The sequence below is a fragment of the Dromaius novaehollandiae genome, chromosome 2, assembly GCF_036370855.1.
Source record: "Dromaius novaehollandiae isolate bDroNov1 chromosome 2, bDroNov1.hap1, whole genome shotgun sequence".
Classification (NCBI taxonomy): Eukaryota; Metazoa; Chordata; class Aves; order Casuariiformes; family Dromaiidae; genus Dromaius; species Dromaius novaehollandiae.
Window position 1 is genome coordinate 48459205 of NC_088099.1, and position 27080 is coordinate 48486284.

Genomic DNA, 27080 nt, shown 5'->3' on the forward strand with positions numbered 1-27080 from the left:
CAAAATCCTTATGAACTATTGTTATTCTTATTTTATAGAGAAGAAGTCAGGATAGGCTAGCTGAGCAATCTACTCAAGCTAGTGAGCCACTGGCAGAATCGGTGTTCTTAATCAGTAATAATGAAACTATGAGCTCCAGGGCCTGCTCATGTGGAATTTCATAGCAAACTGAGCCCAAACAAGAAACTTGACAGAAACAGTTACAAAAGGGAAAGTACAGATTTATTCCATGGGAAAAGAAAAACAACACACAGAAAACAGCAAATAACTGCCCAGAAAGCAGCTTAAAGAACATACCAATAGCAAGGTGTTTTTTAACTGCTTTATCTGAGGCCCTGGTAACTTCACTATTTTATCTGAGGGGCTGGTAATTTTAAACTACATGAAGTGTGGTTTAAAATAGGTATTCTGATTTGGAGGGGGAAGCAATATAAAAGTATGAAAAGAGGGTGAGGAGATAAGCTATCTGACCAGCAAAGAAAAAGGAGAAACCTAGTTTGCCTGACTCTTGGTTCCAAGTTCATCCTCTTGGCCATACTACAGCCTGGAAAGAGTCCAAGCTCTGAGAGCAGAAATTGTACAGGTATGTTGAAACAGTCCGAACGACTAGCAACTCCTTCATATTTTAACACTCATCCTTACACTGCAAAAGAGATAAATATCACAGAGAAAAAGGAATGGATTTATGATTTCATTAAGCAGAATGTAAACAGTAATTTGCAAACAAAGGCTGATGAGATTCGTTGCGTAATCACACAACCTTCTTCCTGGATTTAAAATTCATTAGCAGCAGTTCCACCCTTTCTGAAACTACAGCCGGGCGTCTGGGCTGCTCAGCCGGAGCAGCTGCTGGAGCTACAAAGCCTTTTTTCATCCGCTGCCAAAATGGGAGTGATATGGCTTCCCAACCAATCTAGGCTTCTGTGTTTTGCTTTCCATATCATCTTCATTCTGTTTCAGCAGACTACTGCAGAAAGAGAACTGAAGTTTGTGGTCGTAGTAAGTAGATGGGTTTTCTGTTTAATTGCGGGGAATGCTACAATTTGGTCTTGTTCTCGGCTTGAACAAGGTGTGCAATTGCTTTGCCTCTTTGCAGACTTAGAAAAAACTACTTCTGCCCTTTTGCTTACTGAATTTAAGGACTTCTTAAAAAAGGTTCAATGACTCAAGTTATAGGATTTTTCATCTACTAACCTCTAGTTATTATTTCAAGTTAACTGAACCTCTTAGCTTTGTGGTGGAAGCATAGTGCACAGCAGTCAAGAGATCTGAGGTCTAGCTAATCTTTTCTTGCTCAGTTTAGCAGATACTCAGTTGCACAGTCTGAGAATTGGAGATTCTGGCCTACCTTCTTTGTGCTTGGAAACTGAATTTATTCATGGTATAAGGTGCTCTGATATTTCAAAATAGAAGTCACTAAAAAATGAAAATATTTTCCATTTCAGAACAGCTGAATTGACACAGCAGTATACTGAAAAACAGAAAATGGCATTTTATGTAGAGATTTGAGATACATGTTGCATTAACTACAATCAGTTTGAAAACTGACTGTAATAGTTTTTTGTGGATCATTTCTGGTTTTCAAGCAACTAGATATTACTTCAACATCAGTTTCCCCAATACCTCAGGTAAAAAAGAGATATTAAGTCAATGAAGTAATTTAGATGGTGAAGGTTGTATGGTAGCCCTTTTCATCCTTATTTCTTTTTTTAAATGAGAAATGTACTGATAAAGAACATTTAATCTAAAGTGATATTTTCAATACAAAGTTGTGGGGACTGGAATTAACATTCATAAAAAAAGAATTTTAGTTTTAAGATATTCTTCCTCTATGTTCTTCTATTTGAGATATCAAGTGCACATATGGATAACAGAAAGAAGGCCTGTGTCCAAAATATACCATCTAGCCCCAGATATGCTATTTCATACCTAATTGTCTGTTGGCTGGATTAGGTAGACGTGCCACTTGGAGAGAGGCTAGAATGCTCAGGAAAAACTGGTTCCTACTCCTGCTGAGCCTTACTCTTGGATCAGACACTACATGATGTGGGAACTCAACTCCAGTTCCAGTGACGTTTTATAGCAGTATCCTTAACTGTTATTCCAACAGTAAGAGAGAGACCTGGACATATAGGTGAAATCAGACAGTCAGTATGCCTTGGAGAATTAATTCTTTAAAGAGAATGAGGTTTGTATTGAACTGCAGTTGTTACGGCGTTCTATGAAGTGATGGTTCTGCGGAATAAGTTACAGGAAATACCATTATGAAAATACAGCCTTTCTACCCAAAACCAGCTTCCTCACGGCAGCTGTGTGGCCATTTTTTCCTGCCTACCAAAAAACCCAGGAAGATAGCACTTTATAGAGTAACTTATCATAATTATTATGAAAATAATAGCTAAAATTCATCTAAACTGCCTTACTTTTATCACTGATACCTTTCCTCAGACCGACCAATCTGCCTAAAAAGTTACAATAGAGTAAGTCTTATTATCAGTATATATATCTTTTCTCAAAGCATGGTTTCTGTGTGTTCAATTTAGTTTTGCTTTCTGAACTCACTGATTGAATTTTCATGGGAACAGAATTGACAGCATAAATTAATAGGATAGTTGGCCCCAGAACATTTCACTGATGTAATGAGATATAATAAGGGTCACACTACAGTCAAGGTAAGTCTAAAAGACACATTTCTGAGATAATTCAATGGTCATTTTCCAGCTGTACTCTGTAAATTGCTATGTTTTCACCGGAGAATATTATTGCACTGTGAAAATGTGGCATAATGACTTTTTAAAACTTTCTTAGCAGAATTGCACAATACAAAATACATATGTAGGGGGAAAAAACAGACAAACGTTCCCTTTTCCTCACTTCCAGAATTGTGCTATGCTCTTGTGCTGTGCCTTGCTCTCTCTTCATGATTTCCATCCTTGTGTTGATTCTGTGTGTTTTGATTATTGGCCACAAGTCCTTTTGGCTGAAAAGCTGTAATTCAAACCATTTTCTCAAAATCCTATTCTAGTTTTCCTTCTTACATGTAAACATTAACCTTTTACGGAATTCTTGCATACTGCATTTAAACTACATGTAACAGAAGACAATAGGAAATACCTAGGACCATTGGGTACCCAAGTAAAAATGAAATCGTAATTTATGGAGTCTGTATAGAGAAGCTCTGATCTGTAACTTCTGCTCCCACATAGGCACTCCTTTCATCTGTCATATACACAAAGGGGGTGTGTGGTTTCTGAGCTAGGGTGGTTTCATCATCTCTTCTTGTAACTCAGGATAGGAAGTGCTGACAGGGTATGATATCTGTTTGTCTAATCAATCCGAGTCATTGGAAACCTTGACTAAACATGCTCCTGTTTCTCTTGCATCGATGGTTTCCCTGAGCTGGTTGCATGGCTCATTCCACTGATCTGCTGTTTTCGTTCCTGCTGCTGGTTACAGAATAAGAAATACTTTTGTCTGAAGTTGTGTATGTCAATACAAGTATCTGTCAGAGGCTCACTATCACTCGGAGCCACATAATTCACTATAATTCATGGCACTTCTGAATGAAGATATTTATATACTATATGTGCCATATTCTCAGTTCACCCTCTACCCTGCCCCAGTTTTCTCCCATGTGATTTTTCACCTGCCAAAAAGGAAGTAATTTGTGGCCAAGTTTGAGTTACATGGCCATTTTGATCTATAGTGCTCACCCTCACAGTATTATAAAGATAGAGCAGGAGAGCCGCAATACCAAATCAGGTTCCAGCTCTACCAAAGTTGAGAGATTGGGTGTTTGATACCTATCCATCCATTGCTTTCGAGAACTGACTGAGGTAAAACATTTCAGACAAAAGATTCTGGATTGAACACACCCAATAGGTGTGCTTCACTTTTTTTCTATATCTCCTTCCTGCCCTCTCTTCTTTCTTGCTTTCCAGTGTCTTCTGTCCTTCCATGTTCCCTCCTAAGTTCTTCCTGTTCTCTCATCCTGCCAGTTTCAATATCTCCTTAGAGGTCAGGCAGGCAATCTGCATGCCAGGAGCAACAAATGCTGAAGCACACAAATACCTTAAAACGAATTTGAAGGATCAGCTCTGTTTTAACAAAATCCAAATCCTCTGAATGTTGAGAAATACATATTTGATGAACAAGATAAGCTTTGTAGGGATATATTTTTTTCCGTAACAGTAGGCTAAAAAGATGGACTTTCGCACACAAATCAAATGTTTTTAGGGGTTAACTATTGTGACAGTGATATATACACTGAGGGTTATATTGCATATTAAGTATAAAGCATCATAAACTAGCATTGCAAATTTAATGCGTTTGCAGTAATTTTTCACTAATAAAAAGGCATACTTCTTGGTCCATTTTTGATCTGTTACTCCATATTACGTAAAAATAGTCATTTCATCATATCAGTTGGTTTGAGCAACTGCCAATTACTCGTAAACACAAGCCTTTCTTAAAGTTTGAAATGAAAAGAAAAAACAACTCATTTGAAATATAGCTGACTAACTGGATGAGTTAGCCTTTTAGGTAAGTAGCTGTTCGTAAGGTCGTTATTCCATCTCCAATTGTAACTTACGCAAAGTCATTTTCAAAAGCAGCAGGCAACTAGGAGGTTTGAGCACAAGTAAAAATTAGCTAGCTAAGAAGCTCAGTGCTTCATTTCCTAAAAGCAGGGCTCTGCTCTCAGCAGTATTTATTTCTTTTATTTCTTCCAGCTTAGTGTTAATATAATATTTATATGTAATTGTATTAAGTTTACACTGTGCAATGTAGATGTAGAAATATAAACAAGGAATGGAACTTTTTTCTATTCTGTGTGGATTTTAAAAAGCTGTGCTTCTTTTTAGATGAGAACAAACACCACTGCTTCTATTTCTTAAGGTTACAAAAAGCAAAGACAATCTTGTTCTTTTACATCTCCAGCGCCCATATAGCTTCAAATATCTTTGAATCAGTATGTCTTTGCCCTCACACTTCTGTTGAGGTAAAATGCCGCTCTGTTGTGGCTAATCAAATGTTTTTAGGGGTTAACTATTGTGACAGTGATATATACACTGAGGGTTATGTTGCATATTAAGTATAAAGCATCATAAACTAGCATTGCAAATTTAATGTGTTTGCAGTAATTTTTCACTAATAAAAAGGCATACTTCTTGGTCAGTTTCTGATCTGTTACTCCATACTATGTAAAAATAGTTATTTCATCATGTCGGTTGGTTTGAGCAACTGCCAATTACTCATAAAAACACTTTTCTGTGAAGTTGGATAAATTTAGCAAGAAAGTACACAGCTACATTTTAATTGAGAATCTAACCTTCATTCCTAACCTTCAAGCATCAGCTTGTTCAGAAAAGCTAATCAATCCCACGTCAAAACACCAAAGAAATAAGCAATGACACAAGAGTCCCCCTCAGTCATTTTCCTTGTATCCAACTGAATCAGTCATCAGATAATGTAGCTCTTCGCCTGTTCTCATGTTCTTTAGAAGTACATTGAGAAATGATTGTAAAGAACCATCTAAGATTCCAGATTAGTAAGAAAGACACATACAGAATTAGAAGTCTCATACAGAAGTAAAAACTAATCTTTTTAACGAAGACTTTATGGAATCTTTTGCCGTGCTGCTTGAGATCAGAAAAAGAAAGCTTTTTTCTTGAAACTATGTAATTTCATATTGATCAAATATCTTGTTGATTTTGGTAAGCTGTTTTAGCTAAGAAAACCTTTTTGTAGGTCAAAAACAAAACTTTTTAAAATTTTAACTAATGTTTCATTTTTTCAAAGTTCACTTCAATTTTTTTGAGAATATTTTTAATGTGGTGGAAAACTTGAGAGTTAAAGCTTTTTGACTAAATTCCTCAATTTGCTGAAAAACATTCATATAAGGTCAACCACATTTTCAGTGAAGTTTAATTAGCAGCCACAAAAAATAATCAGTTTTCTACACGGTTCTGGTGGTAACACCTAATCTACTCTAGCAAACCTTGCTGTCTACTTTAGAAACCTTGAACACAAGGAGACATCCAATTATATTCGCCCTTAAAGGACAGTAACTCCCACCTCTGAAATACCTGCTCTAGCACCAGTTTGTGCACATTGGTACAGAGAGCTGCTGAAAAGGGTGTGTATTGTAATTAAAATATTAAACCACAATGCTTTTGTTTACTTTGAGAAAATATAAACATGAAACACCTACCAGTGGGAGTGGCAAACTAACTAGCATGTACAAACCTCTCTGACGTTTGGGGAAGACTGATGTGGCGCAAGGAAGCAATGGAGAGTATTAATTATAATCATGCTCTATACCTGTGAGGTGTTATGGAACAGATGTCACTTTATGAACAAATATGCCATGCTTCCACATTGTCATTTTCTTCTGCAAAGTCAGGCAACAAGGTTAGTTATTTGAAAAGGCATACAGGCAGAGGTAAGTTCTGTAACATTTTGGATCAGCATCCTCGAAGACTGTCTGGAGCCCTGTGAATTTGTATTCCAGCATTTCCTTCCATGTAAAACTTCCATGGACTTTGTTTTCCTAAGCCTATACATGACATACTTAGAAAGGAGAATTCAGAGTTTTTCAGAACTCTCTAATCTAGGATTGGTACATTTTTTGTACACTGAAACAAAAATAAAAAACACTCATTTAAGGTTTCTGTTGTACAAATCACATTACTGCACATATCACACTAACATCCACCATGCTAGAGTGTCCAGCATAGGAAAGCGAGCACTCTTTGCTCTCACTGAAGTTAATGGAAAAAATCCTGCTGACTTTCATGAATATTTTCATAAACATATGCAAAAATATTAAGAAAAATTAAGTAAGCAAACAATGTACATGTGTATATACACATTTACAAGATGCTGCTATGAAAAAAGCAGTTGCAAAAAGTTTAAGGTATATGTGCCAAAGTAATTAAATCCTCGTATAAGCACATCAGCAACTGGTCTAATAGTTAGAGATGCTGAGTGTCCACAATTCAGTCAGATCCCTTGTCTAGGTGCCTACTTATGGATCTAATCTGAGCATTAACATTTTGGCTGAGGCATTTTAAGTTCTAGGCAGAAGAGTCATCAAGCTGATGCCCACTGAATTCCTATGTAATGATACCTGTTCTTGTGTGTAAAGAATGTACTTCAATCCTACTTGACACATTGAAAAAGTTTCTGCAGACTGTCCAATATTTTTATTTGAAAAATGGCACTGGAATTAAAACTATATGTTTGTCTTCAAGCCAGGTGAGAAGGAAAAGCTAACGGTAATTAACTCAATTTTTTAACATTAATTTTATCAGGTTTTCCGACATGGTGACCGAACACCAGTTGTAAACTTTCCAACTGATCTACACAAAGAAAGTGAATGGCCCCAGGGATTTGGACAACTTACCAAGGTAAGTTGACTTCCTTAGTAACATTTAAGAATGCTACTAACATAGGAAGTGTGCAGATTTTTGATGTGTCTTGCAAAACATCAGTAAATCCCAACTAGTGATACATGGTATTAGCAATATTCCATAATTCACAAACATTTCTGCAACAACATTCATCCAGCTACTGCTACATTGAAATCTTGTTCATCATAGGTATATGACTGTCTTCCTGCCAGCAACAATTTCCTGGAGTGTGTGTGCACTCAAATAAATGAAAAATTTAAACGTTATCGGTACTCATAAAATTTCTGAAGTTCTGATGGTCAATACCCTTAAGCAGTGCACCATGTGACAGGGTAGAGGAATGATGCTTGCCCACCAGGTCAAATGATGAGCTGACATCTCATCATTTGACTGGCAACCATCTCCTCACAAGACAAGGGAAGACTTGTAGGAAAAGGCTGCTTGTCGGGACAATCTTCTAATCAGGCTGCTCTCAGTCTGGAGCTTCATTAGGATACACAGAGCCTACCTATTGCTCTGGCATTTCAATGCCAGGCCTTAGCTCTTTAGCTATATTTGGCACATGAAGTTCTGGAGCAGAGGCCAGTGCATTAACTAACTATATGTCATTACAATGGAGAAGTGTGAATCAGAGACAACTGAGCATTTAGTGTTCAAAGTGAGACTTGGAATATCTGTAAAATTCAGACACTCAGACAACACATGTTACTATCCCCCTGTAATTAAGAGTTTCTGCTTTAGAACAGCTTTTTGAGAGCATTTTTCTATTTTTTATCTTTTTGGCAGCAGTAGTAAGAATGTTCTTCTCTGACAGCTAACAGTTAAAGAGTTCAACTCATAGCCTTGGAAATGAATAATAGAAAAGACTGTGCAGTCTAAGACAACTGCAGGGGTACCAAGCCAAAGCTGGAAGAATGTTTCTGAAGGCATAGAAATGTAAGCCACAAATTCATCAGAATATTGGGGTATCAATCATCCTTTCTCAACTGTCACTAACTGACATACACTTACAATATTGATCCTAAGTAACTCCAGAAGCATCTATAGAGCTACAGCACTCTGGAAACAGTATTTGTATAGAATCAGGCACATTGCCCTTCCTGCTGCCTATGCTGGAGTCTTAGAATTTCAGAAAATATCTTTTTTTCATAGACATAAATGAGTATTTCTGTTAAAAATTCTAGTTCACCTACAACATGTATAATATATTATACAAATGGTTAATGACCACAAAAAGAAATGAGTGAAGACAAAAAAAAGAGTAGAAAAGAAAAGCATGTTAAGGTTCTCCAGTCTCCTTAATCTAAGGGTCATCTGTATGCTTACCTCATAGACTGGAATGCAGCAGCTATATGAACTTGGACAGTACATGAGGCAAAGATATTCCAACTTTCTGAACAGCACATACAACCGGCAAGAGGTATGTATCAGAACTGTCTGGAGGACATTTCTCCATCAGAGCAGCACTACGGAGTTGTCCTAAATAAAAGCATATCATATTCCTTTCGTTAAAGCAAAAATTAAGGTAACACAACTTTTTTGAAAATTGGGGGAGAGGGGGTTATGTCACAGTAAAAACATAGACTAAAGTGTTTAACTTAATGCTCCTACATTCAGTTTGGGTCTTCTACAACCTTGTTTTCCAGGACTGAACTGTTCCACCCCATTGAATGAACTGTCAATTTGTCAGTGACCCAATACTGCTTTACCCTGCTTACAGATGAATGCATTCACAGCTATGTGATGGGCCACACTCACATATCTCACGCACACATCTCACATGTGTTTGGATGTGTGCATGTCATATGACATGGATGCATCATGGGGAAGATACCACTACCAGTTTTGTCAACACAGGCACTGATGTGAGGACACAGAAGACAATAGCTTTGCAATGCTTCCATGAGAGGCTTTGTTACCCACCAAGGTTATAGGTGCCTTCACCCCGAGGTATATCAGATGGATCATATCCAGGTACCTCTGAATTTCAGAGGATGTAGATATTCCTTCTTTTAAATCTTGTTTTTTATTCTTCTCAGGTCAGTTGCAAGGTTAGCTTCCAAAGTGAAAAATGCTTTGACAATTCCGTGTAGGCAAATGAAGCAGGGCCCTAGGAGGCTGAATTATGGTACAAGTTCGCTCCTAGCTTTCATTTCATTGTTTTGATCTTATGCAAAAGCAGAAACTGAAATGAGAAGGCAGGACTGATGAGTTGGGTAAAGTTTCCCTCTTGTTTTTATTATTGCCATTGAAAATGTTAACTCTTTGCCATTTTATTTTCAGTTTTATATTCAAAGTACAGATTATGATCGCACCATTATGAGCGCTCAGTCATGCCTTTCTGGCCTCTTTCCACCAACTAGCAGCCAAATCTGGAACCCTGAGCTTCCCTGGCAACCTATCCCAGTTCATATTGTGCCAAAATCATCAGACCGGGTGAGTACTAGCTGGATACTTCCTATCATGCCTTAAGCTTTCCCAGAAAGGAAAAAAAAAAAAAGAGCTAAAGAGTACTTTCTATTCTCTTTGAGCTCTGTCTAATACAAAACATCAACTGTAGCTACTGGCCGGCAAGAATGTCACAGTTTAATTGTCATAGCTTCGTGTAAATCCTCATTCTATAATGCTGAATACCTGACTTACAATCCACACCACCACTTTCTTCAAGGCACAGCTCTAACGTTTCTCCTGACAAGGGCACTTTTGGACAGTATTCTAAGCAAGTTGCCCTAAACCTTTACAGACAGCATATGCTTTTCTGAGCACCAATCAGCTAGAGTGGCTTAAAAAGCTTAGATTTTTTTCTTCTGCCCACCTTGGCAGGTCCATTTCTTAGTCTATTCGAGGAATGGATTTTGCATCAGCCACTGTAATGACCTCTCAATTATTACTTTCCTCTTCTGGTAGCACTTAGGCAACCCAATTAAAGACAAGGGCCCTATTATGCTCCAGGCTATACAAACAAATGACAAAACTATAGTGCTTGCCTCAAGGTTCATAGTAAGAGCAGACCTATCTATCTAAATGATAGGTCTGACAGAAGCTGTGCTATACACAGCTCTCCCTGACTGACTCAGGTTTAGATTTTCATTTCTTTGGCTCCTGGGATAGGGAACTGTGTAAGTAAAACATTGAACAAGGACAAAAGTAATTGAGTGTAGTGGCAGAAAGGTTAATTCTGTTCTGCCTTTGAGGACAGAAGTAGACTTAGAAGAAATGTATACAAAAGCTATTAAATAACTACTCGTCCAGTCACCAGCATCAGAGGACAGACTCTGTCATGAGAGGTGGCCTCACCTGCCTAGCCATTGGCATTACTCCATTCTAAAGCTATGCTGGCAAGCAGGTACAGGGAGAAGAGGTTTCAGCAAACAGCATTAGGAACAATGTGATTCAGCCTGAAAATTCCTTCTGTCCTTAAACAAAAAGGAGCATCGTCACTGTTATTTAAATGCGGGATACTAGAGGAAGTTCTTACACCAGAAGACATGAAAAAGCATCAAAGCGGTCAGAGTTTCCGTCAAAAGAAACCACAAAATCCCCAGGGGAACCACGGTACAGCGTTGTGACCTGCTTGGAGAAGGCAAGCTCAGTTGTAGAATCTCTAGTACCCATCACTTCTTCAACTGCCCCAGGGGTAGGTGCTGATGTCTCACTGAAAGAACTCAAAATGCCTGTTAAATATGCAAACCACTTGGAAAAAACATTGTTCCCTTATTACCAACGAGATATTTGAGGGTGTTTTCAAGCCCTGAGCAAAACAAAGTGGGAAGTCGAGGCCAAGTATCATCCTGTAAAAAAACCTAATCACAGTTTATTTTTCAGCCACTGGGATCTCTCAAGACCCAACAGGCAAAAGCACTGAGTACTGCTTAATGAGGCTAAAGGGAGCGGCTTGATTAATAACACCTAGAGGGGAATAATTAAGCCATACAGCAAGAGGAACATTTGTTATTGTGCAGTTAAACAACATTCCCCAGCTTCATATTGCAGCTTGAGCCTTCACCCTCTGGTGTGCTGCTGTTAGAGAGAAAATGCACCCTTGGAAATCTTTCCAATGGGAAGTGTGTTACCATCTATTGGTGACTGCTGCAAGCCTCACACCTGATGCTTTTTGATATATCAGAGAGAAAAAAGAAGCACTGGAAGTGTATTTTGCTATGTTCAGCCCAAGGCAGGGCAGACCTTCTTGCCATTTAAGTCCTACTTAAGCCATAGACGTAGAAGTTAAATGACATGTGGGTCTTCTTAGAAGCCTCGATACAGAGTGAATTTTTCCATTGTGTATTAACGCAGTTCTGTGACATAATTTGTGTTACAGGATAAGTAGTACTGGGTCAAAAATGCTCTAGTGATATGACATGAAGTGCTGAACGAATGCAAGCTTATTTTGCTCACTCAAACAATTCTGAAGCCGTAAGTTTTATACTGGCAGACTTTAGGCTGGTTCAGATATCACCTGTCCTCCTGGAACTGCCATAGAGCATATCTGGCTGAACAGAGTTTGGCAGAGATGTGTGTATGTATTTATACATGGTTCATATCAAATATGCACTATCAGGTGATCTCAAAATGCGTAGACTGGGAGTTATTAAATGTGAAACTATGTGCTTAGGCAAGACCAATGCTATAAGGTCATAGCTTTTTGATATTTCAGAAGCACAATTTATTTGTCATTTTTACCTGGGAGTTCTGTCCATTAAGCTGTACTTAAAATGCATACTATACTACACTAGTTATCTCCAAAGAACTGAAAGCAGGATATTGTGGCTGGAGAAACAATTCAGATTCCAAACTAGGTGGCATCAAGCTGCATCTAGTGGGGTGCAGAAACTAAAAGAGGGAAATGGTAGCTTTTTTAAATTCTTTTTTCAAATTCTTGATCATGGAGACTGAGTCATTTTCCAAAGCAATTCCCTGACATAACTGCTTCCCGCCAAAATTAGCTAAACTGATGGAAATCAAGCTATCACAGCCCCAGATTATCACTGGAAAGTCAGATAGACTATTTCTTATGTTCACCAAGTTCATGAACATGGTGCCCAAACGAACTGTCACAGAGCAGCTGTAGCAGGGCCATGAATCTATCCCACAAATGTAAAATATCTCAGCAAAGCAAAAACTAGGGTTGTGTTGATTAGTCCCAGAACTATTCTAATTTTTACTTCTCTTATTTCAGAGGCTGCATTTTCCTCTGGATGACTGCCCCCGTTTTGATGAACTTCAGAATGAAACCCAAACATCTAGTGAATTTCAAAACAGAATACAACCATACATGGTAAAACAAAATAAAAAGGAAAAAAAAATCTAAGAAAAATGAAAGGACCTAACATGTAGAAGTCACAGAACTGTGTTGATTGCTTTTGTTGAAATGCCTAAAAGTCCTGAGGACTCTCTTAAAAATAGAAATTTAGGCCAGCCATCAAAAAGTATGTTTGATATACATTTCTCAAGCTTGTCTGCATTAACTTATCTTTTAAAACCTGAATTTAACATTAATTTTCTGATACTATTCAGAGCTGCATGTAATTGAAGTTTAACAAATAGAGGGGAGAGGAAATATTTTGGATGCAGCAATTTCCAGTTTTACAGGGTAGCACAAAGCCAGTTCTAGAAATCTGATAAATATCCTGAAACTCAGGAAGATCTATGTCTTCCTGCTGTGACTTTCTGAACTCAATGCTGCAAGAGAGAACTAAAGCAAGCCCAGCCAGGCAAACACTCTGACTAGTGAAAATTTTACCACAGTATCAGTGAATAACTTGCATTCACATGCTCTCATTCAGAGATGCATTCTGGATCCATCAAAAGAAATGCTTTTGCTTTGGCCCTGACACACATCTTTGCAGTTAGTGATCTAGGATCTCTCCTTACAATGCTGCAGCAGGCTGTGGCACATGGTGGGTATACCTGCCCCAAGCAACCATGCACTTGTGGACAATAGTTATTTTGGAAAATGGTTACTGCTGCTCTCTACTTAGTCTGTGATCCACTTTTTAATTGCACTACCTCACAAATAAAGCAGGGGTCTCGTGTGGCCCTCATACCCTTGACTGCACCTGTATACATCCTCTGAGTCACTTCAGGCTCACTGCTTGCATTGGCTGGGCTAAGTCAAACATTTTCTTTTTTTTTTTTTTCTTGGTTTATTTCTAACTTTCTGACAGCTCAATTACTCTGACCAGCCTCACTGTCCTGCCAGAGAGGTGAATTACAACTTCATAGCGATTCTTCCCTGTCAGCTACCTGTGTGAAACAGGTAACATGGGAGTAAGGGATATCATGGAGTCCCTTTATTCCTCTTTCACAAGCAAGAATCCTTATGCGAATTGTTGTGAAACTATTACTTAGATACCCAGCCCCTTGTGAGGGAAGAAGCAAAAACTAGTTTCCTCTTCAATTTCTTCTTTTCCTCATCCTTACTATTTGCCTCTGCTTTCTTCAATTTTCTGTTTCCTCATCATCCTTTTCCCCATCTTCCTTTTCCCTTAGTGCCTTCTTCCTCCTTACTTCTGAAGGCTTGAGGTGACTGAGGTACCCTCCTGGAGCAGTCAGAAGAGGGAGAGAAGAATGCAGCAAAGAGAGCATCAGATTTAACCATAGCAGGGCTGAACATAAAGCAGTGCGTGAAACAGAGATCAGCATCTTGAAGTGGCTACAAAGTGAGAACTGCAAACAAAATCCTTCCTTACAAGTGGTTCACCTGTGTAAAATTAAACACTGGTGTGTTGCCAGTTTGGATGCTAATGAATCTGTGTTCATTCCACAGGTACTGAGTATTTGTGGTGTATTCTTCATTTTTTTCCCCAGGATTTTTTACAAATGATGGCAGTTAATACAGGACTTGAACTAAACAATCTTAAAATACTGGACAATTTCCAGCTCTGGAATACGTATGACACACTACATTGTGAGGTAATAATAGTGACGGGGATTGGGGGAGAAAATAACTCCTAAGATGTGTTTCAACTAAACCATCACAATTTGGTTTCACAGGAATGAGTGGCTTTCTCTCCTGAATTTGCTTCTTTTCTTTAATTTGAATCTAAGTCCTAATTTAGTGCATTGGTAAAAGATACCCTAAAAGCATGGACTACCGCTTGGAAAATTGCTGTTTGCATGTTTCCATTTGGTGCTTTAACCCCAAAGCACTGGTGTAGAAATCCATTCCCTTTGTTCCCTCATTTTCCTTCCCAGTATGTTGCTGTAGAATCATTTCAGCGTGCTGGCGAGGATATTATTTATGATTTTTAACAGGAAAATGAAAGTATTTGCTTTAAATTAACAACAAACAAACATAAAAATCTTTAGAAAGATGTTGAAAATGAGAAGTAAGATTATGATCTATCAGTTAGAAAGTTAGGAGATGATGATTGCTCCCAGTGAATGCAGTCAGAGTGGTCCCATGCATGGGATGATTCCATCTGGCCCCAACTAGTCATTAACAGCAGCACATAAAGCCAAATGGCCATTGAACATATCCTCCACTCACTGATGCTCTTAAACACTGTAAGATGCTATTGCACTTATCTGACTGGAGAGTGACACTTGTTTGTAAATGGCCTGTGATGGAACTGGTATCTGGTCCACTGTATGGAAAAGGCAGGACAAGCTGGAGCTAGGTTATTCCCTCATGACCCAGAGTTAGAGGAAGGAGAGAGAATGTATGTCTGCAGTCTTTCACACTAGCAAAACCAGAAAGAAGTATCACTATAGCAAGAACACATTATACTTATAAGGGATCCCCTTCACATAGGTATTTCCCCTCTTCCAGATCATCCATTTCAGATTGATCCCCATTTCCACAAAGGTATTTCAATGGGCAGAGAGTTGCAGGACAGTCTCAGAGAGTCCAAAAGTAGTAGTGTGAGGCAGGGGAATAGGGGGATGGAAATCAGTAGAAGAAAAAATATAATTTTGCTTTCATTTATCACTAGGGTATTCACAACTACACTCTCCCTGCATGGGCCACCAAAGATGTAATAGACAAGATGGAAAAACTGGCAGAATTGTCCTTACTATCATTATTTGGGCTTTATAAAACAGAAGAGAAGTCACGACTACAAGGAGGTAAATCAAGAATGCAGAGCTTCCAGAAAGGAGGAGACAATACTTATGATATACGCAGAATTCTGTCACCCTACTCATGCAAAATTATTGATACAGAACCCCGATTTGTAACTAAGGACACCAGATATCATATTAAGCATGAAAACATATGTTGAACACTAGCATTTGAATGGATGAGACATTGAAATGAGGTATAGACATGAATGTTTTTAGTTATCCTGAGGATGTTAAAACACTCTAATAGATTAAGATTTTAAGAACAATTCTAGAAATCCAAGGAAAAAGAATCAAGCTCCCAAGGGTCTGATCTTTATTTGTCTGATACCAGCTTAGATTGAGCTTAAGTTCTATTTCTTCAATATGTATTCTAATTGTTTCCTGATCGTTGTTTTTCTCTTTGATGTACTGGTTATATATTGTGCCAAAACTTTGGCAACACTTTATTAGCTCTCTGAGAACCTGACATAAAGCTGCTCCAAAACAGTCTGATCAGAATGGAAGATAAGAGATTCAAGTTATGTCTATACTGCAAAAGCTGGGAATACATCTTCGCTCCAAAGTTGGGGTGCATGGGCTGGGCACATTCTGGCTCTGTATCAGGACAAGACCAAGGCACTCATCACACCACCCCGAAGCGCCCCTGAGAAGGAAACCCAGACAAGTGAGCTTGAATGTCCACAGTCTGGACTGTTTGGGGCTAGGCTTTGTAGCACACCTACCCTGCAGTAATGATCTAGCTAAAGAAATATCAGCAGTCTCATCGCCTAGGCATATGCATCACTGGATCATATATAGTAATCACTGGATCAATATAAAGTAATTACAGTCTCTAACACCCACTAGCTGGTAGCTGGCCATATCATGTGGTCAGGACTTATTTTTTAGTATGCATGGACATATCAGTTACACTCTCTTTCCCTCGAATAGTATAACATGTGCTACAGGGAACCTCTGCTGCCCTTGTCCCAGTGGCTTTAGGATACATCTGGACCGGAGAAGGAGTACAAAAGAGCTTTGAAAAAAATATTGAGTACTGAGTGACTTGTTGGAAGTAAATAGTTAAAAACATTTCTTCAAAATCTAGAAAGGAAGAAGCCAACACAGCTGTCACTATTGCAAAACTCCAAACAGACAAAAAAGATGGAGAAGAGGTGTCAGCATAACTAAACTGGAAGTGCCATTAGCTCCAATTCTCAGGGTAGTTCTACCTGATTTCTGTAAATCCTGTAACTTCAGTTGACATGAATGATGTACTTCATTTCTACAATATCTTCTCTAGAGGTATGAATTTGTGTTAAGCTAAAAATAAGTAAGAGACCTGAGTACTGTTTGAAACCCAAAATCTTTTGTGTTTTTGACTTTCTATGCAAGTGTTCTTTCTTCACTTTCTTCTCCCTTTTTCCCCATCTTTTCAAGGTGTCCTTGTGAATACTATTTTAAAAAGTATTAAACAAGCTGCTAATTCTTCGAGAGAAAGAAAAATGGAGGTCTATTCTGCAGTGAGTATCTTCATCTTTGACAAATATTGCTATGATGTTACTAGTAAAAGACCCCAAAAGAGAATAATCAGATTGTTCCTGTAAGTTAAAGAAAAGAATAATATAATTCAGTTCAATTCAGCAAACAAGCTGAATACAAGACAATACAAGAATACATCAGGACCATGGGTCGCACCTCAATTTCAGTCAAACTGTGCTTGGTAAAGATATCTATGTATTTTACCCTACATTTTTCTGCGGCTTACTGATGCAGTTTCTTTATGCTGCAGCTTCCCTTAAGTGTTCCTAGCCTAGAGCTGGCATATAGCAGAACTTCAGCTGTGCATCCAAACCCTTCTTCTACTTAGAAAGGGATGGTGCACTAAGGATTTTTTTTTCATTTTAGAGGATGAAGAAGGCCATTTGGGTCAGACCATGATCCACTTAGCTCATTTATTATCCTGTCTCTGACAATGGCCAACAGTAGGGAAGAGTGTAAGAATAAAGCAAGCACAGAGTGATGCTTCCTCTGATAGAGTCTTCCAGCAATCTGTGGCTTAGGGACTTCCTGGGACAGAATCTGTGTCTATGTGTTTAATAGCCCTTGATAGACTTTCTTCCATCAATTTATCTAATTATTTTGTTCATGTATTTGTACTTTGGTCTCTGCAACATCCTGTGGCAATGACTTCTAAAGCTTATGTGTTAGAAGAAAGAAGTACTTCCTTCTGTGTTTTTTGAAACTTAATGCTGATTTAGTTCCCTCCTAGCACATGTATTGTGAGAAACAGAGAACAGTCATTTTTTATTCACTGTTCCTGTGTCACTCATGAATTTACTATTTTCTGCCACACCTCTTCCATCTTTTCTTTTCCAAGAGAGAGCCCTAACCTATTCAATATTTCCTTTTATAGAAACTGTTCTATATCTTAAATCTTTCTTGCTGCCTTTTCTGTACATTTTCTAGCTCTACTATATTCTTTTTGAGAAGGAAAAACAAGAAGAGTGCCCTGAATTTTCACTGCTGCTCTAATGCCTTGGGGCCAAGTATATTCTTACTTTTGAAACTGATCAGACTAAATAGTTCCAGATCCTGAGTAATAACTAAAATGTAGCTGTTAGACTACAGCTTATATTAGACTATATACAGCTTATATTAGACTATAATATAAATAAGCCTAGTAAATATGTATATAAAATTGCTTGCAAAGTTCTGACATCAAGGTTTTTGGAATTCCTTTCCTTCAGCTCCTCCTTCTGGGCTTTCCTGCAAAAGGAGGGATAATGGGGAGAGCATGAGACTGCAGGTGGTTGGGTGGGTAATTGATTCTGAGATTCACAAACTAAGATTTTATTGAGTAGGTTGAAATAGAAGGAATAACAATTTTAAAAGTTGAGGGAGGAGGGAAAGAGTCTTGGTATCCAACTATTTGTCTGGTATACCATCTAAAAAGGTATTTGTATATTCACTTGAAATGCCATGGGATAGACTACCTTATACTGCCCTATTCTGAGTAGAGCTACCAGGGTTACTCCTGGAATGAAGAAGCACTCCTGAAGGAAGGGGTAGCAAAATGCATGGAAGATCCGCATTTATTTCTCAGACTAGAGAATGCCTTGCCTTCCCACAGTATCCCTGTATCCAGAATATTGCCACAAGATAAAGGCACAGACTGAAGTAACTCTTTGGAAGTGCCCCCTGCTGTCTACAGTAATCTGTTAACACATTTTTTCCAATAGTGAATATACTGAATATGTTCTTATAGTCAAATTTACACAGGTTTTGTTTTATCTGGATTTCTACTCCCTTTCTACTCTCTTCTCATTACCTGGATAAACGGGAGTTGAGTTTACTGAATTTTAAGGATCTTTTTTTTTTCCCCCCAATAGCACGACACCACAATTGGGGCCCTCCAGATTGCTCTCAATATTTTCAATGGAAAACTGCCACCATATGCTGCTTGCCAGTTTTTTGAGCTTTATCAAGAAAGCAGTGGGCAAGTATCTTCTTATCTATGCAAGGACAAGGAGTATCTGGAACTTTGTTCCTCTCTTCCCTTCCAAAGAACTGATTTTCCCTCAAATATTGTAAGATACAAATTTATTTTAATTCACTGAGCAGTCCACAGGCACAAAATTGTATTATAAACTGTAAAAAGTGCAGTTGCTGTATGTGCATGTATCTCTGTGCTTTGAAAGACAAGACGATGAAAACAGGCCTTATCACCTGGAAGTAAGGAGGAAGACAAACTTTCCTGCTTCTTCAGATAATAGCAACAACATTTCCAAGATGTCTCATAAATCCTGAGGTAAACCTGTTGGCTTATGAGAGCCTGGTGCTGTTGCCATCCAAGGGGCCTTCAGAAAGACCTTCTGACCTGATCAGTGACCTGTACAGTCACATAACTGGCTTTGGCCAACTGAGCTTTGCAGGTATCTTTCGCAAAGCCTCCATTCCTGAAGAACAGGTTCTAGAATAGTATGTGAGAGGCTATTTGCAACATTCTGTCTCTGAGTAGGAAATTCTCTATTTAAAAACAGGTTTTTTTCTCTCTTCCATGTTATTAATCAGGCAGTATAGCATTGAAATGCATTATCGGAATGATACCTCAGAGGATCCTTACCTACTCACTCTGCCAGGATGCACCTCTGCTTGTCCACTTCAGAAGTTCGCTGAACTCCTTTCTCCTATGATTGCAGAAAACTGGTCAAAAGAATGTGGGAAGAAAGATAAAATGAAAGGTAGCGTAACAGCTGTGTATTTTCTATGTAAGACATGTAAGCAGAAGTTTTATAAACGGCTCCAACTTTGTATCTTTCATACACTAGATTGATCTCTCTTTAAGGTGTTTGGACCAGCTTTACCACTGACAGGGAAGGCAGATTTAAATTGAATTTCTCTGTGAATACAAAGGGTAGACTTGCCCACCAGTGTGAAGGCAGTGCTATTATTGGCATAGTCACGCAAGGAGTAACATAAGGGCATGGACAAAACTAGAGCTCCTGTCATTGAAACTGTCAGACAGAAATATGGGTGTGGGCACAATGGAAGGAGTCCAGTGCACATTGGATGCATCAGACCTTCTGTAGAAACAAAGCATAAATGGCTTTCACAGGCACGGTAAGTTTGATGCATCTGGACTTCTGGCATGTGTACATTGTGTACATACATTGAGGATACCTTAGCCTCCACTGTATGTGCCCAGCACAGCTGATCCACACAGGTACAGCAATTATTTGCCTTGGACTACAAACAGCTGACAGATGCTAACATTGGCCAAATTCTCCTTTTCCTGCCTGAATCATATTTCCAGGAGGGAGGCAAGGGGCAAGGGAATACATGCTATTTTCTGATAGTCCTGGTGTTTCACTGTTCCTGCATGCATTTAGTGTTCTGCTGATCCCTCATGAAATTCCTGGTTTGCATTAACTACATGTGAGATGTCACTCTTGCTCTTTGAACACCTAGGGCAGGAAACTGTGTATGTGTTCCCAAGACTGAAATATATGTACTTATACTTATGTTGCATAGGTCAGCAAATGCAGACCATCTGATCTTGCCAGAAAAACAAGCAAAACTTAACTATAAAAGTATTTCCATTGTACATATTTGTCATTATACTGTTATCTCTGTATCTAAGATGACGTACATTTACACCTTTCCTTAACACAATTCTCCTTTACTGTGTTTCGTTCACAGATATATTTATAGGATTTGATGTTGCTGTCAGCTTGTTGTTCATTTTTGACCTTGTATTGCTCTATCTCCTTTATCATTATGGACGCTGCAGGCGCAGAAACAATTATCAAGACCTTTAAAGGAGAGGTAAAAGAATGAAAGAGAGAGCAGCTAGATATTAGGCTTAAGGTTGTTCTGGTTTATATCCATGAGTTACCTCTCACCAAATGAATCTCCAAAGCATATTCAATAAACCAGAAGAGGAGAAGTATCTGTGGCTTGGCTCCTAAAAGACTAAACATACGCAGTAAGAAATACCATAGCAATAAGTTACTGTTACGAATTTTCTTTAGTTACTCCAATTTCTATCTTTAAGTTTTCCACTATTATAATCATTACCAAGTTAACCAGTGGGGACAAGGAGGACTATTACCTATGCATATTTTTGCTGTTGCCCATTACTGTTTAGCCCTCTGCTTCTCTATTGCCCTGCTCAAAGAGTCTTTCTTGAAAATCACAGTCTGTAATGTTTTTCTCAACTTCTTACAAATGGCTGTTTTGTTGATGTGCAGGAACATGTTTTCAGCATGCAAAAGTTGCAATTATTGTGTGAAAAAGATTTGTACCAATACCTGGATGTACAGTTTCTGCATTTATTCAGGCAAATCTATGCATGGGTTTTGACCATAGCCTCCAGGTAATAAAAGCTGTCAGCCTGTTTTTCAAAGGAGCTATGCTACCACAGCTCTCATTGAAATTAGTAGAAACTGGGCTGCTCTGTCACATATCCAGGCATCAAGCAAGAAGCTTAGGACACCAGGATCTTGGTCAGGGCCCAGAGTTTCAATAACATGGGTAAGTAGATACATTTAAATCTACTTTTTGTTCCTATACTTCTTTCCTGTTATTCCGAGCCCTCAGTCATGAACAATCCTTTGCCTTGCATCTGTTCTGATTCCACAAGTGCACCTGTTCTGCTTCAGGTCCCTCCTATAACATCAGTTCTGTGAGCCACTCTTAGAATGATTCCTTCAGCTATGGCTCTGTTCATCACCTTTCATTTTAATTTACAGTATCTCCTTGCTCCGCTCAAAATGGCTTACATGCAAGACATGCATTGAAAGTAAGAAGACAGTGATTCTACTTTTTGTATGTTGATTTCTTCTGTGAACCATATTTTGTTTGTTTAGACTGTAAGCTCCTAAGGGCAGGGAATGTGTTTCCATGCTAGTCTCTAGTATCATAAACTAGTATCATAAATACTGATATTGCTGTATAAAATACTGTTTATCATTATATGCTTCAAGACTTTTATCCTGTAGTCCTGTAGAGGATACTGTGAACCATATTACTGTGGAGAAGCCTGTTTTAAAATCAAGACATCTACACAGACAGGTGCCAACAGCTGCTTCAGCCAGACAGATACAATGAGCAATAGCGTGCTCAAGCTAATGAGTCCTGTTGAGGTACAGAAATCTAGAGAAAGCTGAGAGATGGAGATGTTTAGCTCAGGCACAGCATCACACCAATGTGGATACACTGCTTCTGGACTGACTTTGGCTTACATCTGTGGCTTGCAGCTTGGAGCACAGGAGCCTGGGTCAGCTAGCACTCATCTACAGAGACCTGTCCGCAATCTCTGCAAGCGCTGCTCCATTTACAATTCTTGTAATTGCCATGGAAATGTTCTCTCAGAAGGCAACAAATTTCTGCCCCTTCTCACCACTGCAGCAACTTCATTAGCACTTCTGCTTGAGTGGAGGGAAGATCTGATCTGTCTCCTGTTTCAGAGTGCAACTATGCAGGAGTAAACAGGACCCACTATCATTTGAACATACCCAAGGACTGCAATCCTGTATCATCCTTGCATCATCACTACACAGTAAACTCTCCTGTCTCTTCCACAGACCCAAGTGACTTCACAGAATCACTTCCTCAGAGCACATGGAGGCATCAGTGAAGCACCCAGATATTACAGCCATGGATGCATATAAATGTGACGTAATTAGAGGCATGGATACTAAATAGCATAAATTAAATGGAATAGCAAAGACCTGTGGGAATATAGCAAGCATCTTCCAAGCATCATTGCCTGCTTCAGCTCCTGAGGAGTCCAGCTTTTGAAGCAGTGTCCCCCACTCAGTAACAAGCTCTTACTAACATCCCTGATGTATCCACTATATCTATTTCGGGAAATGTCATAATCAAATAATAGATTTGATTCTTCCATGGTAAGGATGTTTTATTGTACAATGGTTTGGGGCAAAGCTGTCAAAAAGATGAAAGACTATCCTTAAATCAGATGTTTTGGCTGTACCAGCTTCACAGATTGCAACTAGCAGTTCTGATCCTGTGTGCAAAAACTTAAAGTTTTGACTGCAGTCAAAAGTGTTGTAGCAGCTCTAGGAAATAAGCCTGAACTGATTTGGTTACTGTTGGCAATACACTCACAGTAGGACACAGCTCAGCACAAACTGCATAACCGAATCTGACTCCTACATACATATATCCAGTGGCTACCTCATGCCGAGCTCTCTATTACTATAGCCACACTGCTGGTGGTACTCACTTAAACCTAGATTGGGTATGTTTCAGATGCTTCACAAGTGAAGATGTATCATTGACTGATAACATGTAGTAAGAAGAACTGGTTTTGAGAAATTAGAAAGTCAGTTAGTGGCACTACACAAGAAGAAGAACAGGGCGTGTTTTTCCAGGATTGCTTCTTACAAAAAGAAGTACACCCAGACAGAAAGTAAAATCTGTTGTGATTTTTGAGACATCTTTTGTGGTTTATGCTACTTAAGTCTAAGCTGTTACAGAGAATTTCAGGATATGTGGCAATTCTAGTTGCAGCAGGTGCTTTCATGAAGTAATTTTATTGTAGGGACACCTTCTTATTAACAGATAGAAGTCATACTTGAAAATGTCCATGTACTTTTAGAGAGGATCCGGTGAACACAGGTTACATGAAATGTAATGGATAGGTTCAGATGCGGTAACTTCAGAACTAATATTATGGTGATGGAAGACAAAGATGTGATACGATAGTAACATAGGCCCTGAATCTCATTTATAGTAGAGACTCTTTGCCTTACTCCGATTTAGTCAAGTATAGTTTCTCCAACGGTGTAAAAAGTTGTGAGTGTCAGACACGCTTGTGGCCTTTTTCATTTTCTAGCTATATTTACAATTTGCTCATTACAATCTGCAGACTGTGCGCAATTAGAAAATATATTGTCTCCCAAAAACTTGTAACACTGCAGAAAAAACTAAAGAAACAATACAGAATTTATAATTATATTTGAGTGAACAGTAATAGAGCTTTCTGTATGCCTATAGTTTCCAAGCAAAGATGAATGTTCACATTTGCTCCTTTTCAAACAACAGATTTTCAAAACACTGTTGCTTTGACATTAATAGGGCTGATGACATCAAGCTTTTCTGTTTGTCCTTTGGGAATGCCATCATCTTCCTCTATTATAACTATGGTAGCAACTAGAATCTCTGTGGCAGGGTTTACCAGTGCATTTGGCAGACAACAAGGTATACACAGCACTTTCCGACTCTGTCAGCAACTACCTTCCCCTGCTGAATTTATTTCATTCTGGAGCTTTTTCATTCACAGTCCTAAATATTGCACATATCGGGACAGCAAGCTGTCTGACTTCTAGGATAATAGTGGCTCACTCTGGAGCACTCAGGTTCACTTGTACCCATCAATGTGGGGACAGTTGATCCAAATGATACTATTTTCTCTCATTTAATAACATTTTCTCAGGTGTGGTAACATAAAGCAAATAGCATTACAAATACACTGTACTAAAAAAATCAGTTCAGTCCAAAAATCTTGAGTTTGGGTTAAAATCCAAAAGACAAAGGTTATGTTTCTGTGTTTTCTCCACAAACAAAAAAGGCTAGAAATTCTACTCTATAAAGAAGAAGAAATATTTACAGTGATAGAATCTGAAATTGATAATGAGGTTAGATAGTGGTTTATTCTCAGGTATATATAATCTTGGCCTTTAGGAATCCATGTAGAGCTGATCTCAGTAATAGTGTATAGCATTGCACTCTTGGCATGAAATGCCTGAAAACACTATTCTCTTTAAAACATTTCTTGTCAGTAAACATGGGGAAGAAAGGTGGACATTTACCTACAGAGGGCTAGCTTTATTGATGTATTCTATAATGCTTCTTCATCATAAGTTGCCAAGTATTAACACTCAAGTAAATATAGATAAGTTGCTGCTGAAATAACAGCAAACCCTTTGAACAATTACATTACAAGGTCTCTTCTATGACTAGGCAACTTCACTTCTAAAGGGATTTTAAGACTAGCAAGGCCTGCAAGACAACAGCTGAGACATCAGACACAATTTGGAAAGAGATTTAGAAAACATGTCCAAAGTCCAGTTGTGCTAATTTCTATGATTTCTCCTAACGTAGAGCAATGCCACTACTTCCTCTGCTGATCCTCATAGTAGAGTGTCAGATTCATCCTTCCTGTAGACTGAGATTACAGTGTTCTTTTTAAAAAGTCTGTGGGGACAGAAAAGATACTATTTACTATATAGAAAGTTCAAAATAGATAGTGGCAAAAGAAAACAGTCCTGGCTCTAGTTCTCTTTTTCTATATTTAATAGGAGGTATGTCAAAAAAAGGTAATCTGTCTGTGTCTTGGTTATGACAGCTAACTTTCATTCTCTTCCTATGGGGAGCCCTTGCTTTCAATAGACATACCTATTCTGCTAGCTCATCTATCCTCTGAAGTACAGAAAGAGAAGTTGTAAGACACAGGATGATTATAAAGCCTTTTCTCTAGTAAGATGGAAATTAAAAGGATATATGGACTAGAAAAAATGTAACTTAAGGCCCAAACAGGCAAGTGCATGTCCTCTATTCTCTTTTTCATCTGCATGATGTTACATTATGCTTTGAATACCAGTTCTCTGTAAGGAATTCACATTCTCCATCATTAAATGGTGTTGTCATTAACAACTGTCTCATTTCAGCCTTAAGAGGAATTCCATTTTCTGTAGAATTGCAGGCAAGTGTACAGTGAGTACAATTACTTAATAATTATTTACCAGATGCTTCAGACAAATATCTCTGAACAAAATGCCAGGAGATTCTCATAACCATAGCATACATTATCAGAAGCAGCCTAAGGGCTCTAAGCAAACTTTCTTCTATATTGGAATGAAGTAACTGCCACTTTAAAGAATACAAAAGCACTCTGACTCTTCTTGAGTATGTCATTTTGTAATGACCTATCTTTCTGCAAACAGTTTTAAGATGTAGCCCTAAGCATATCTGTTATCAAAGAGAACACAAAGATTTACACAGGGCCCTCAATGATGAGGGGTCTTAACTGTTTAAGGCAGAGACCAAATATCCTGAAATAATAAACTCTAGAAGTACTGCATTGCTGATACAGAAAGTTCTTACAGGCTTTTACTGGCTCAAAGGAAATTCCAACAGAACTGGAAACACTACAGGAACAATCATACAATAGTATGATTTTTGGAGGTTCTTAACAATAAAATCTGAGATTTTTTGAAAATTAACTCTTCTGTCAGGAAATGATTGGCATGGTCTGGAAGGCATTCCTTCTATTCTCCAAGGAGGAGCTTTTGTTTTCCACTATGTGCTTACTCACACATTGAGCCCTAGTAAATGCTACTATGACAAGAGGGAGGGAGAAGGAAAACTGTGCACATCAGGCCACCCCATCCTCAAAATCAATCTTTTATTTGTATGCCAAGCAATACTGATAGCATGCTAAAATTGCAAATCCTGAAATGAACTTGGATAATCTATATGTTCTATGATGTACAGTTTGTAAAGTTATTCCATGGTGTTTTAAGGAAGATAAAAGCAGGAGAAAGCATCTCAAAGACTATGGCGTAATTGTAGTCTAACTGAAGCATACAGTAGAAATGTTAAACAAACTTAGAAGGAAAGCAACAAGAAAAGAACTAAGTTTCTGCAGGTGATACCCCAGTAACCATTAATAGAATATAATGGCTATTATAAGCCTAAAGGGTCAGTACCAAAAGCCATCTTAAATACAGAAGCAGTTAAGAAGGAATAACGTTAATAACAGTATAATATAAATAAAATATAATCCTCATAATGTTTGATTATTCTGTAATTTTATAATGTTTTATAATGTTTTTTCTGTTATTGAAAATCTATGTTTTAGGTAAAAAGGTTCTTTTGCCCTTAAATCTTGTCTGGTGGTAAAATTAGCTCTGGATAACCTGATGAATGCTAACCACACCATTCCATCAGTCACACCCAATCTCTTTTTGCAGAGTGGATAGGCAGCTCCCCCATGTGTTCACCAAGTCAGTTGTGTGATTTTCAAGAGTCCTTGGGCAGTGCCCCACTGTGATACAGGAGCCTAGTCCTGGGTGGGTAACCCAAGTTGCCCAG

At 38.4% G+C, this 27080-nt stretch overlaps 1 protein-coding gene across 3 annotated transcripts; it reads left to right on the top strand.

Annotated features, from left to right (window-relative positions):
* Positions 1 to 735: 735 nt before the first annotated feature.
* LOC112979651 (prostatic acid phosphatase-like) lies at positions 736 to 26542 on the top strand. 3 transcript variants are annotated; one of them, XR_010387672.1, is made up of 12 exons: positions 740 to 999; positions 7314 to 7409; positions 8746 to 8832; positions 9696 to 9848; positions 12592 to 12690; positions 14223 to 14327; positions 15350 to 15482; positions 16899 to 16981; positions 18851 to 18961; positions 19537 to 19702; positions 20661 to 21494; positions 21713 to 26542. XR_010387672.1 is itself a non-coding variant. In XM_026094008.2 (11 exons), the coding sequence occupies exons 1-11, from the start codon at positions 886 to 888 to the stop codon at positions 20777 to 20779; spliced, it is 1266 nt and encodes a 421-aa protein (XP_025949793.1). In that variant the 5' UTR covers positions 740 to 885; the 3' UTR covers positions 20780 to 26542. The 3 variants fall into 3 exon arrangements, 2 of the variants coding, with proteins under 2 accessions (XP_064362475.1, XP_025949793.1); XM_026094008.2 differs by having other exon boundaries at positions 20661 to 26542; XM_064506405.1 differs by lacking the exons at positions 18851 to 18961; positions 20661 to 21494; positions 21713 to 26542 and having other exon boundaries at positions 736 to 999; positions 19533 to 19639.
* The last annotated feature ends 538 nt before the right edge of the window (positions 26543 to 27080 follow it).

Bases quoted from the DNA above. Each gene is read 5' to 3' on its own strand.
- LOC112979651 (XM_026094008.2), top strand. From the start codon at position 886: ATGGGAGTGATATGGCTTCCCAACCAATCTAGGCTTCTGTGTTTTGCT. The intron at 8,833-9,695 runs GTATGTATCAGA...TTTTATTTTCAG, and splicing joins GCACATACAACCGGCAAGAG to TTTTATATTCAAAGTACAGA. The intron at 14,328-15,349 runs GTAATAATAGTG...ATTTATCACTAG, and splicing joins ATGACACACTACATTGTGAG to GGTATTCACAACTACACTCT.